Genomic DNA, 13,694 nt, shown 5'->3' on the forward strand with positions numbered 1-13,694 from the left:
GTGTGTGTGTGTGTGTGTGTGTGTGTGTGTGTGTGTGTGTGTGTGTGTGTGTGTGTGTGTGTGTGTGTGTGTGTGTGTGTGTGTGTGTGTGTGTGTGTTATATATACAGTATATATATGTTATATAGATATATATAATATGTTATGTGTTGGCATGTGGCCAAGTGGTTAAGATGTTGGTCTAGTGATCTGATGGTCACTAGTTCAAGGCTTGGCTGAGGCTGTGTGTGCGTCTTTGAGCAAGGCACTTAACAACACATTGCTCTGCGACGACACCGGTGCCAAGCTGTATGGGTCCTAATGCCCTTCCCTTGGACAACATCGGTGGCATGGAGAGGGGAGACTTGCAGCTTGGCCAACTGCTGGTCTTCCACAAAAAAAAACCCTGCCCAGGCTTGCGCCCTGGAAACTTTCCAAGGCGCAAACCCATGGTCTATCGAGACTAACGGAGGCGTACACATATGTTATATGCATGTATATACAATAAGCTTGACTTGACTTTTCTGAAAGTGGATAGGCTACAGCAGCAGAAGACCACACCGGGCTCCACTCCTGTCCTAATAAAGTAGCCACTGAGTATAAGTTGTAGTTGACTGTTTCAAGCAAAAGGAAATGATACTGTTACAATATCATGTCAGTTATTTTGTGATTGATGTCCCATATCTCCCCTTCCCCTCAGCTCACTCACTGTTCTTCCTCCTTTTGCCTTGCATTTATGTTCTGAATGTGGCACTGTGCCTTAAAGGAAACTGCATACCTTCTGCACATAAAGAACCATGAATCTCCCTCCTACCTTCCTACATATCTCTCGCTTCACCTGTCCTGTCTCTCTCCATCTCCCAATGTGTCATTATAATAAATGGAACGACTATTATTAAGCTGCCTGCAGATGTTACTGTTTATGTAACTAAGCATTTGTTGGTTTAACACATTCATTTGTTTGAAGGTTTATTCAGCTGTGTGTGTGTTGGAATCTATTACTTATGGTACCTGCCTTATGACTACTGCCATCTGCATGTTCTCCCAGCCCTTGCTGCTATATTAATAAGCAATTTTTTTCCCCTTGCAGTTCAGCAGATTTTGAAGCCCTTGCCTGCAGTGTGTTACTTTGTGAAGCTCATGACAGCAGGCTGAACCTAAATAAGCTCTCCAGCAGCATCACTGAGAGTTTTATCCACAGGTAGGATCAGTAAGTACTCTACATTGAGCAAACCTTTTCCTGTTGACTGGGCTGGGAATGGACCTCATCATATCTCAAATGGAATGCAAACACTCTTGCCATAACTACATACAGATTTCAAGAGATGGGAAGGATTATACATTCAGACGTCAATACTCAATCAGAGAGAGAATGAAATTTGAGATGAGGAAAGTTAAAAGAATGTTATCATTTATTGCTTTGGGAAGTGTGGGGATTTATGTTTCAGTTATAAGTGGCACTGAATTCACAATGAAGCTGCTTTCTCTTTGAGAAAAGTTGGCATCATCTTTACTCCTTGAGGCAGCTTCCAGAGGTTGGGTCAACTTACGTTTGTAGGTCTGTCTTGTTTAACCCTTCCTAATAAGACAGCCCACAATCCTGATATGAGTCCAGTTTACACTCTCTGATTTTGCTTCCAATGCTTTTACGTCCTTCTTGAAATGAAATCAAAACTATACGCAGTCCTCCAGATGTGGAGTTATTACACTAATGCCCAGTGTGACTGAGATCAAGCCTCTCCAGTTTTGAATTCAATTCCCTTGGCAACAAACAAGACAATTCAATTATTTTCCTGAATTATGTGCTGTATCCACATCCTAGCTTTTTGCAAATCATGTACTAGGATGCCCAGGTATCTCTGACTCTGAGAGTCTCTCAGCAGTGGGCACTTTAGAATTTTAGTAGGGTGGATACAGTGTGAGAGGACTAGGTGTATTTATAAATGATGGAAGAGGAAGATTATATATATGGAAAAGAGTATGAGGGGTTGAAGATAAAGGCAGAAAGAGAGCAAAAAGCAGGAAAGAAAATCACAAGAGATTCTGCAGATGTTGGAAATCTTGAGCAACATGCACAAAATGCTGGACGAAATCAGCAAGGCATGCTGTATCTAAGGAGGGGAATAAAGAGTCGATGTTTTGGGCCAAGTCCTTTCATCAGGACAGGAAAGGAATGGAGCAGAAGCCAGAATAAGAAGGTGGGAGGAGAGGAAAGAGTACAATCTAGCAGATGATAGGTGAGGCCAGGTGAGGGGCAAGGTCTTCCACCTATCCCATTCCAGTTTCTTTCTCCATCACCACCCCCATTCCACCCACTTTCCTTCTCCCCTGGTTTCACGTATCATCTGTCAGTTTGTCTTTCCAGTATTTTCCAGTCCTGATGAAGTGTTTTGGCCCAAAATGCTCATTCCCTCCATAGATTGCTGCCCAATTTGATGAGATCCTCCTGCATTTTTTTGCGTGTCGGTCAAGAATTTCTGTATCTACAGAATCGCTTGTATTTACAATTTCCTTCTCTGTACATTGTTATCAATGCCCCTCGCCCCTTTCCTAAGGTGAAATGTCATATTAACATATTTTGTTGCACAGAGTAAAGAAGGCACATTTTGCAGATGTACTGTCTGTTCTGAGAGGAACAGTCCACAGGAAGCCCTTCCAGCTTTCTATTCAGAGCAGGATGGTAATGCCCAGTGCTGCAGAGAGCATGAGAAGGGATTGACTACCAGTTTCTCAAATGTAGAGGGTACGGCCCATGACTTTGTGGCACAATAGTACAACTAGAAGAGCTGCTATCTCACAGGTCCAGCAACCCAGGTTCAATACTGGCCTTGAGCACTGTCTTTGTGGAGTTTGCTCATTCTTCCCTGTGATCCCATGGGTTTCCTCCTGGTGCGCTGGTTTCCTCCCACATCCCAAAGATATGTGAAACCGTAAGATATAGGAGCAGAAGGCCATTCAGCCCATTGAGTCTGCTCCACTGTTCCACCGTGGCTGATTTATTATCCCTCTCAACCCCATTCTCCTGCCTTCTCCCCGTAACCTATAACACCCTTACTAATCAAGAACCTATCAACTTCCACTTTAAGTATACCTAATGACTTGGCCTCCACAGCTGCCCATGGTAAAGAATTCCACAGATGCACCACCCTATGGCTAAAGAAATTCCTCCTCATTTCTGTTTGAAAGGGATGTCCTTTAAGGTTTAGGAGTCGACTGTGAAGATTAGCTTTATTTGTCTCATGTGTACAGTGGAACATAATGTGAAATGCATCATTTGTGGCAACGGCCAGCACAGTGCGATGCAGCCTGTGTGTGTTGCTATGCTTGCAACCCACTAACTCTAATTTGCACATCATTGGAATGTGGGAGGAAACTGGATCACTTAGAGGAAACCCACATGGTCACAGGGAGAGCATACAAACTCCTTACAGACAGTGGACGGAACTGACCCCCATTCTTACAGCTGGTACAGTAATAGCTTTACTCTAGCCACAAAGCAACCATGCTCCCCTGTATATTACCCCTGTGGTAGAATTGACGGGAATGTGGGGAATGTACAGTAACTTACAGGGAAAATTCATGACAGAACATGTGGATTACATCAAGACTGGGGTGTAGTGGACAGCGAGTAAAACTTGCTGTGGGATCTGGACAAGCTGGAAAAATATGCTGAGATATGGCAGATGGAATTTAATGCAGACAAGTGTGAGGTGTTGCACTTCACGAGGACAAACCAGGGCAGGACATCAAATTCTCCAACTTCCGGTAATTCCCTCCCTCTCCCTTCCCCCATCCCACTTTCACTTTGCCTCCTCCTCCAGCTGCCTATCACCTCGCTCATGACTCTGCCTTCTTCTACTACCCATAGCGCTTTCCCCTTAGATCCCTACTTCACCTCTCCTGCCTATCCCCTCCCTGCTTCCCCTCCCCCACCCCTTGATCTTTCCTCTGATTGGTTTTTCACCTGGCACATCCCACCCTCCCCCCACCTTCTTTATAGGGCCCCTGCCCCCTCCTTCTTTAGACCTGACGAAGGGTCTCGGCCCGAAACGTTGACTGCTCCTTTCAACGGATGCTGCGCGACCTGCTGAGTTCCTCCAGCTTGTTTGTACATCTTGATTTGACCACAGCATCTGCAGTGTACTTTGTGTTTACATGGTGAGTGGCAGGGCACTGAGGAGTGCAGTAGAAAAGAGCGATTTGGGATGCAGATCCATAATTCCTAGAAAGTGTAAGATAGGGTCGAAAAGAAAAGCTTTACGCACATTGGCCTTCATAAATCGAAGTATTGAGTACAGGAGTTGGGAGTTATGTGGAAGTTGTATAAGCTTTGGTGAGACCTGATCTGGAGCATTGTGTGCAGTTTTGGTCACCTAGCTACAGGAAAGATGTCAGTAAGTTTGAAAGAGTGCAGAGAAAATTTACAAGGATGTTGCCAGGAAATGAGGACCTGAGTTATAGGGAAAGGTTGAATAGATTAGGACTTTATTCTGTGGAATGTAGGAGGATGAAGGGAGATTTGATAGAAGTTTACATAATTATGAGGGGTAGGGGTAAAGTAAGTGCAAGCAGGCTTTTTCCATCAAAGTTGGGTAAGACTAGAACTAGAGGTCGTGGGCCTAGGGTGAAAGGTGAAATGTTTAAGGGGAAGTTGAGGGAAATTTCTTCACTTAGAAGGAGGCGAATGTGTGGAATGAGCTGCCAGTGGAAGTGGTGGATACGGGTTTGATTTCAACATGTAAGAGAAATTTGGGTGGGTACGTGGATGGGAGGGGTATGGAGAGCTATGGGCTAGGTGCAAGTCGCTGGGAGCAGGTAATCAATAGTTAGGCATGGACCAGATGGTCCAAAGGGCCTGTTTCTGCGCTGTAGTGTTCTATCACTCTATGAATAGGATTGCCATACAGACTTAAATGCAATCCCAATGGCTGAACAGCCTCCTGATGTGTCATGAAGAAATCTGGGCTTATGCAGCTTGTATGGAAAAGTTTTATGAGGCAACTTTAGGTGAAGTGGAGCTGTGAGCTGATAGGCAGCTGCATGCTCATTAACTTGAAAGGAATAACAAATAGGACAACAGTTGGAATGGACAATCAGATACAGATGGTTATGAGTGTGTGTAACAGAATGGATAGAGATCGTTTCCAGTGAGTGACTAAGGGATTCAAATCAATACATAACTAAAAGGTTTAGCAGATTGCAAGAAAAGCTATAGTACTGTGCAAAAGTCTTAGGCACATATACCTATATAGCTTGGATGTATAAGACTTTTGCACAGTACTGTGGTAATTTTTTGTATTGGACTGTACTGCTGCAAAAAAAAAACAAATTAATGACATATGTGAGTGATGATAAACCTAATTCTGATATGGGTCTCTATTGTGGACTGAGAGTGGGAAGAGGGCAGGGAGAGGGGAATCACGGTCGAGAAAAGGGGAGGGAGTGGGAAGCACCAGGGAGACATTTTGTAAAGATCAATAAACCAATTGTTTGGAATCAATTGACCTTGCCTGGTGTCTCAGGACTGGGTGTGTCTGCACCCACGCCATCTACCACCCTTGCCACTCCTTCTCTGCCACCTGTCCCACATCCCTCCCGCCACTCCCCACTCCCAAAATCTTTTGCTCCTACCATATTTACAAACTTGCTCTCCGCTCCATATATGTGTGTATGTGTGTGTGTGTGTGTGTGCGCGCGCGCCTAAGACTTTTGCACAGTACTGTATTTTAGAAAAAAACTATGTTGGAAAGAATTTGTCAGAATTTTGTTATTAATGTGAACTGCGAACAAAGCACTACACATTGAGAGTAAATATCAGAGCAGAAATGATGGACCAAATAACCTGTTTCAATGTTGTAGTTTCACGTAGCTGTGGAAAACAATTTTGTCAATCAGTCTGTGTAATGTACAAATGCAACCAATTGTACAAAAAATATCGCTGAATCTGAGGAAAGTGGGTTGCGTGTAATAAATTTCAGTTTAATTAAAGTTACTCTTAATGAGTTTAGAAGGGAGGTCAACGTGTTCTCAATATGCACTCTTTAGTGAAAATGACTGGCTTGTATCTCTTGCTGTTGATCAGCTGCATGGGAAAGGGAAGAGCAGCGTCATCCTGGGACTGGTAAGTGATATTGATGGGATTTGTGTTTCTGAATTGATAATCAACAGTAAGGCAATCTCAGGATTCAACTGAGCCATCTTTAATCTTTTCAAACATAACCCTCTCAAAGAGCACAGATAACAGGATTATTGGCAGATTTCTAAGAAAATAGAATTAGGCGCTTCATATGTTAAGAAGAAAATACATCAGGTCACAACAGTGGCCCTATTTGCTCCGTAACTGACTTCCTATCTGTCGCATCTCCATTGTCAGGGTAACCTGGACCATAAAGTGGGCAAGTTACCTGACAATTACCACTGGGAGTTTGATTAACAGAATATTCTCAGCTTCTAAATCTGGGCTGAATTCTAGATCACTCGGGGAAAAGCCACTGCCCAACTCAATGACCCTGTTTAAGGCTTTTTCACTGTAACACTGTGCTATTAAGGACTGTATTCCATAAAACCATGAGATTATGAAACATAGAAACAGAATTAGGCTATTTGGCCCATCATGTCCAGTCCACCAATCCATCAAGGCCGATTTATCGTCTCTCTCAACATCATTTTCCTGCCATTTCCCTGTAACCCTTGACACACTTAATAACCAAGAACCTATCAACCTCCACTTTAAATATACCCAATGACTTGACCACCACAGCCATCTGTGGCAATGAGTTTCACAGATTCACTGGCTAAAGAAATTCCTCCTTCTAAAGGAACATCTTGTATTCTGAGGCTGTGCCCTCGGGTCCTAGGCTCCCTCACTATAAGCAGTATCCTCTCTATGTCCACTCTATCTAGCTCTTTCAATATTCAATAGGTTTCATTGAAATCCCCTCGCATTCTTTAAACTCCAGTGAGTACAGGTCCAGAGCCATTAAACGTCCCTCATGCATTTAACTTTATTTAATTCTAATTTTGAGACACAGCACACCAACAGGCCCTTTTGGCCAAATGAGCCTATGCTGCCCAATTGTGCCCATATGGCCAATTAGCCTACTATCCCACACATTTTTTGGAATGCTAACCCTTTCATTCCCATGAATCTTCTTTTGACCCTCTCCTGGATGCTCTCCAATGCCAGCATATCCTTTCTTAGATAAGGTCCCAAATCTGCTCACAATACTCCAGGTGCGGTCCAACCAATGCCTTATAAAGCACAGCATTACATCCTTGCTTTTATAGTCTAGCCTTCTTGTTAATGGACTATTAGATGGAGCAGAAAAATGCTACAGAGATATTCCTATAGAAAAATGCCAGAATGTTGTAAGGATTTCCCAAGGTCCTAATGCTCACTGAATTAATTACTCAGCAGTGCCTGATTGTTAAGAATAACCAAGGAAATCAGCAGCTGGTGTGACTGCTTATAATCCTGGTCTCAAAGGGCCAATCTTTTGCTGAGTATCTGTGCAACATGGAGTTTCAACATTTATCGTGACACTTCATATTACTTGAAGAATGAAATTCTGGAGAAACTGGGATCCCAAGATCCCAAGGAATTGGAAATATTCCTCAATATAGGACATATCCTCTCCACGCTCACTCTATCTAGCGTTTTCACCAGGGAGCTGGAAACATTTGTTGCTGCATTTGGTGTACAGCTACAGTGACAAGTCTTCATCCGCTGAAGATCAGGTTGAAATGCCTAATAAATCCAGAAGTAATTAAATCCACACGTGGTAATTTACAATTATGAAATGATCTGGGTCCCAGATACTAACACACACCCTCTAATTGACTTTACAGCAAAGTGCATGAGGCAATGCCAAGTATTTCCTGCAATTGATTTGTTGAAATGAATACATTTCTGCATGCATCAGTGAAACCAATATTAAATACTTCAGTAATGACTTCGATAATGACCTATCATTAAATTGTAGGAAAGCGCTTGTTAACAGTCACCACAGTGGTCTGATTTGCAGACATATCTGATTTTTGTTACTGTGGAACTGAACAGTAGCAGTTTTAATATTTAATTAAAAGAAATGGATGCATGTGGTTCAGTCCCCTTCTGACATGTGGAGCCTGCTCGGCAGTGGGCACTAGGCTTGTCCTCAGATACACGGTCTAACAAGGATCACCTGCATCAACCTCAATCATTCATCTCATAACGGGAAAGCTGTGATGCTGCAAGTGAAAATTTTTTTAAAAAACAACTTCCTGGAATTCTGAAATAAAACCAGAACATGTTGGAAATGCTCAGCAGGGTGGTTAGCATCGGTGGGGAAGAGAAAAGAAGTGTTTATCTTTCAAGTGTCAAGACACTTTTGTCAGAAACTGAAATGGACTCAAACGTGCTTGGGCCTGAAGTGTTAACTCTGTGGATAGTGCCTAAACTTTAAATATTTTCGGCATTTCCTGTTTTCAACTGAGGGGTGAAGCAGTGTTCAAGCTCACTCACTTTTGCTGGCTTCCCCAAGCAGCATTGCCAGTTTAATGCCATTGCCATTGGTGGGCTGGACTGAGGTGGAGTTTGAGCCATGGGTTGATATTCTTTCTCTGTGAAAATGCCCTACTGGACAAAGAATTTAGCTAGCTCCTTCATTACAACTGCTGCCTGAGACTGCCTGAAAATATTCACACTGCACTCTGTGGCCACTTTATTAGGTACAGACGATACATAATAAAATGGCCACTGACTGTATTTTTGTCTGTTCGTGGTCTTCTGCTGCTGTAGCCCATCCACTTCAAGGTTCAGTGATGCTGCACATCACTGGAGTACCGCATAGTTATTTGAGTTGCTGTCGCTTTCCTTTCAGATTGAATCACTCTGCCCATTCTTCTCTGACCTCTCTCACTAACAAGAAGCTTTTGCCCACAGAACAGCTGCTCATCGATGCTTTAATCTTTCGCACCCTACTCTGCAAATTTGAGAGACTTTTGTGCATGAAAATCCCAGGAGATCAGGAGTTTCCGAGATACTCAAACCACCCCATCTGGCACCAACAATCATTCCACGGTTGAAGACACTTAGATCACATTTCTTCCGCATTCTGATGTTTGGTCTGAGCAACAACTGAACTTCTTGCCTATGTCTGCGTGTTTTTATGCTTTGAGTAGCTGCCACATGATAATTCTTTTTTACACGGAGTGGTAAATGTGTGGAACACCCTGTAAGGGGTGCTGGTAGATGCAGATACATTAATGGCATTTAAGGAGCTCTTAGATTGGCATGTGGATGGTACAAAATGGAGGGCTATGCCGGTTAGATTGATCTTAGAGCAGGTTAAAAGGTCAGCACATCATTGTAGACCGAAGGGCCCTCCTGTGCTGTAACATTCTCTGTTATAAGTTCTATTTTATATGTTCATTATTGTATGTTCTATGTTTTTATTGTGAGGATGCTGCATGATCTAGTCACATGCTTCAAACATTATCTGCATTTAATATGAAGGGATTGGATTGGCCTGATCTGATACTCCTATGAAAATCACGCAGAACACAATATGGGGACAATGGAGCTAATCTGCCTTCCTCCTTGTCCACAGGCTCTTTCCACCTGAGCAGGAACACCGCCTATTCCACGTGTATAAGATCTTTGAAAAGGGAATCCAGGAAGAGCTGCTTAACTTGTCATAGAGCAGGGACAACCTTGAATAAGCTGTAGATTTGGTGCCTCACGGCTTCATTGGCATAGCTTAGATCCAGACTGTCTGCAAGGTTGTTTAAGATTCTCGCTGCAGTTGCTTGGGTTTCCCGTGTAAACTGGTCCAGAGATATGCAGGTTAGTAGGTGAAAAGGCCATAAACAATGTCCTTAGTGTTCAGATAAACAACAGAACTGGGGGGAGTTGATAAAGAATGCGGGGAAGATAGGTTACAGGAAAAATGAGTTGAGCAATAAGATTGGTCAGTGAGTGGCCTTCGACAGGCTGAAATGAACTCCTATGGCATTAAGAAATATGGAAGTACAAGGCCTTTGGTTTGAGTGGGTTGAATGATCAACTCCCAAGAAGTAGAAATGGAGAATTAATATTGGAAAATAACAGATTGGCTTTTATTCAGATTGTACCCCAGATGAAAGTATCTAGAGATTTTATAAGACTATAAAACATAGGAGCAGCCCATTGAAATTTCTCTGACATTCCATCATGGCTGATTTATTATTGCTCTCAACTCCATTCTCCTGCCATCTCCCCATATCCTTTAACACCCTTACTAATCAAGAACCTATCAACCTCCACTATAAATATATCTACTGACTTGGTCTTCACAGCTATCTGTGGCAGTGACTTTCACAGACTCACCACCTTCTGGCTAAAGAAATTCCTCATAATCTCTGTTCCAAAGGGGCGCCCATCTATTTTGACGCTGTGCTCTTGGGTTGTACACTCTCCCACTATAGCAAACATCCTCTCCACATCCATGTATCTAAGCCTTTCAAAATTCTATTGGTTTCAATTAAATACCCATCCACCCCCATCATTCTTCTAAATTCCAGCAAATAGAGGCCCAGAGCCTTCAAATACTCCTTATATGATAGTCCTCTCATACCTGGGATCAGTCTTGCAAACCTCCTCTGGACTCTCTCCAATGCCAGCACTAGAAGGTGATTTTGGGAATAGTGTCAGATTGAGTACTGTCAAAATATGAGTTGCACTGTTGAACAAAGTTTGGTAATACTCCTTTCGGCTCAGCTGTGTCAGAAGCTAGAATTTGTTGTCTAGTCTTGTCTCCCACTCAGTGGGATGAGGTGCATCCTGCAGTCAGGATGGTTTAAGGAAAAATAAAGTGCTCATTGAATGAGGCCTTTTATAATAAGGAAAAGCCTAACACCTACCCTGAAATAAGCTAAATTTGAGATATTACCTGTTGGAAAGTAGAAGCATTGAGAGCTTTCTAAAGAGGGAAATGTGTGCAACTTACTTTGGAGAAATTTAATTTAAAACAAGATGCTGGATTCCAAACCAACGACAAATTTAGCGGACACAAGAAATTCTGCAGATGCTGGAAAACTTGAGCAACACACAAAATGCTGGAGGTACTCATCAAATCAGGCACAGTCTATGGAGAAGCACAGAATGGTTGATGGGAAGTAACGGTTCTTGAACCTGGGTGCCATGGGACTTGAGGCTTTTGTACTTCCTGCCAGATCGTAGTTGTGAGAAGGTCCCTGATGGTTGTTGCCTTCTAGAGGCAGCCCCTGTAGATACTATCAGCGGGTGGGAAAGATGTACCAGTGATGTATTGGGCTGAAACCACCAGCCTCTGCAGATCTTTATGTGCCTCTGTATACAGTTTGCCATACCACAACATACACAAGCAATCAGGATACTTTTAACCATATAGGAGCAGGGGGATGTTACTTAGGATAAACTATGTGGAAATTGGGTCTTGACCATAACAATAGCAGCCTCGTTAGGGTGGTTAATGCAAGAGAAACACTGAAGGGTTGACTGTATTCAGAGAAGGGAAGCAGATCACATACCAGCCACAGACACAAATATTTCACTTCTGAATCTGATGTTGTTGCAGAAATGTAATTGAAGGGATTCAGATGTTGAGCTGCTGGAAAGATGGTCTTGGATTCCCAGTGTGATGGGGTAATTAAAGGTTTGGTATAAGGAGATAAGAAATGAAATGGTAGGAGAAATAGGCCAAATGACCCTTAAGCCTGTTCTGTCAGTGGATAAAAGTACAATTTATCTGATCTTTGATCTTAACTCCACTTCATGCTCAATTCCTGTGGCTCTTGACTCCCAAAAATCTATCTCAGGTTCCACAACTTTTTTTGCTTCCAAGTTCCACTTGCTTCATCCTCTCTGCTTTGAGACTTCCCTACAAAGTCCAAATTGCTGCACCAGGGAAACATCCGCTCTGTATTTTTATCTGTCTAGTGCCTAGGCTTCAAGTATGTCTCAATGAAATCCTTCCTATTCTTCTGAACTCCAGGAAAGAATAAAACCACAGGTTTTTATGCAGAGACAAAGATGGCAAGTGATTTGGAGATTGAAGTGGATGGTACATAAGTGTAGGCAGACATTCACAACGTCCATTTAGTACAAGTGGCAGGAAGGGAAGTTAGATGGTCAGCATTTCAGCAGAAATAGAGCGGCATGGTAGTATGGTGGTTAGGGCATCACCTTACAGCACCAAATGAGGTTCAATTCCCACCACTCCATCTGCAGGGAGTTTGTACATTTTCCCCTCGACAGTGCGGATTTCCTCTAGGCGCTCCAGTTTCCTCACACGTTTCAAAGACGTATGGGTTCAGATGAGTGAGTTGTGGGCATGCTATGTTGGCGCAAGTGGTGGCACTTGCAGGCTGCCCCCAGCAGAATCCTCGGAATGTATTGGTCATGGATGCAAAGAATGCGTTTCAGTGCATGTTTCAATGTTTTGATGTAGATGTGACAAATGAAGCTAATCTTAATATCAAGAGTGAAGGAGATTATGGTTACACAGAGAGCGTTAATGGAGGTTAGAGATATGCTGTATACCTCCTAACGTCATGTGGCCAGTGATCTACATTCCCCGTAATAACTTAAGGTTAGTCTTAAGTTATTATTTAAGATGTAAGTTATTACATCTAACATAATACTCAGAGACTCATCAGGCACTTTCTCTCATGGTCAGTAAGAACTCTACTCTGTAGTGATCTGTGGTTAGTGAAATGCCTCCAACATAATAACCAGTGATCAGCGAAATACTTAACTGTTCATATGCAGTGGTGAACAAGGATACTAGTTTGTAATGTTCTACAGTCAGTGAGGTATCTTCAATAACTAGCAGATGATAAGGTAATAAAAATAATGTCCCGTGGTTAACAAGGTATCTACACTTTAATGTCCTGTGGTCAATGAGATACACGCACTGTGATGTTCTGTATTCAGTAAGTACCTACCCTGTAATAATCGGTACTGTAGACATCTCTTGACATTCCAAAATCTCCAATTTTGACCTGTACAGATCCTCCGACCAGGCAATTGCGTGTGGCCAGGTCCCTGTGCACGAAGTGCTGTGAGGCCAGGTAAACCATGCCAGAAGCGATCTGGGTGGCAATGTTCAGCATCTGCGCGATGGTCAGCTCCCCTTTCATTCGTGGCTGTCCATCCACCAGGATCATCGCATCTGGACCCCGAGCCCTATGGAAGAGGACAGTCAGAAGGATTGGTTAACCATTAAATGTCACCACCCCCACACGGGGGCTTGACCACAAAGCAGAGCCAGGGTAGGTCTGGTTCTTCCATGTTCAAGTCTCATCAGGTGACTCCTGTGTTCACACACTCTGTGGCCATTATATTAGTTACACCTGTATACCTGCTTATTAATGCAAAAATCTAATCAGAAAATCACATGGCAGCAACTCAATGCACAAAAGCATGTGGAGATTATGCATATATGGTCAAGAGTTTCAGTTGTTATTCATACCAAACATCAGATTGGGGAAGAAATGTGATCTAACTGACTTTGACCATAAAATGATTGTTGGTGCCAGATGGGGTGATCTGAGTATTTCAGAACCTGCTGATCCCCTGAGATTTTCACTTAAAACAGTCTCTAGAGTTTATAGAGAATGATGAAAGAAACAAAAAAAAATTCACTGAATGTCATTTCTGTGGGTGAAAGTGCCTTGTTAATGACAGAGGTCAGATGAGAATGGCTAGTGTAGTAA

General features: G+C 42.8%; 1 protein-coding gene across 2 annotated transcripts in view; it reads right to left on the reverse strand.

The window, feature by feature from the left end:
* The window catches only part of LOC140718912 (NT-3 growth factor receptor-like), an 878,600-nt gene that overhangs the window by 15,510 nt on the left and 849,396 nt on the right, over positions 1-13,694 (reverse strand). For both annotated transcript variants that reach the window (XM_073033211.1, XM_073033212.1), the window contains exon 15: positions 12,924-13,164. In XM_073033211.1, coding sequence (XP_072889312.1) covers positions 12,924-13,164 — 241 coding nt within the window. The remainder of the gene's footprint in view (positions 1-12,923; positions 13,165-13,694) is intronic.

The sequence above is a fragment of the Hemitrygon akajei genome, chromosome 30 (assembly GCF_048418815.1).
Source record: "Hemitrygon akajei chromosome 30, sHemAka1.3, whole genome shotgun sequence".
Lineage (NCBI taxonomy): Eukaryota > Metazoa > Chordata > Chondrichthyes > Myliobatiformes > Dasyatidae > Hemitrygon > Hemitrygon akajei.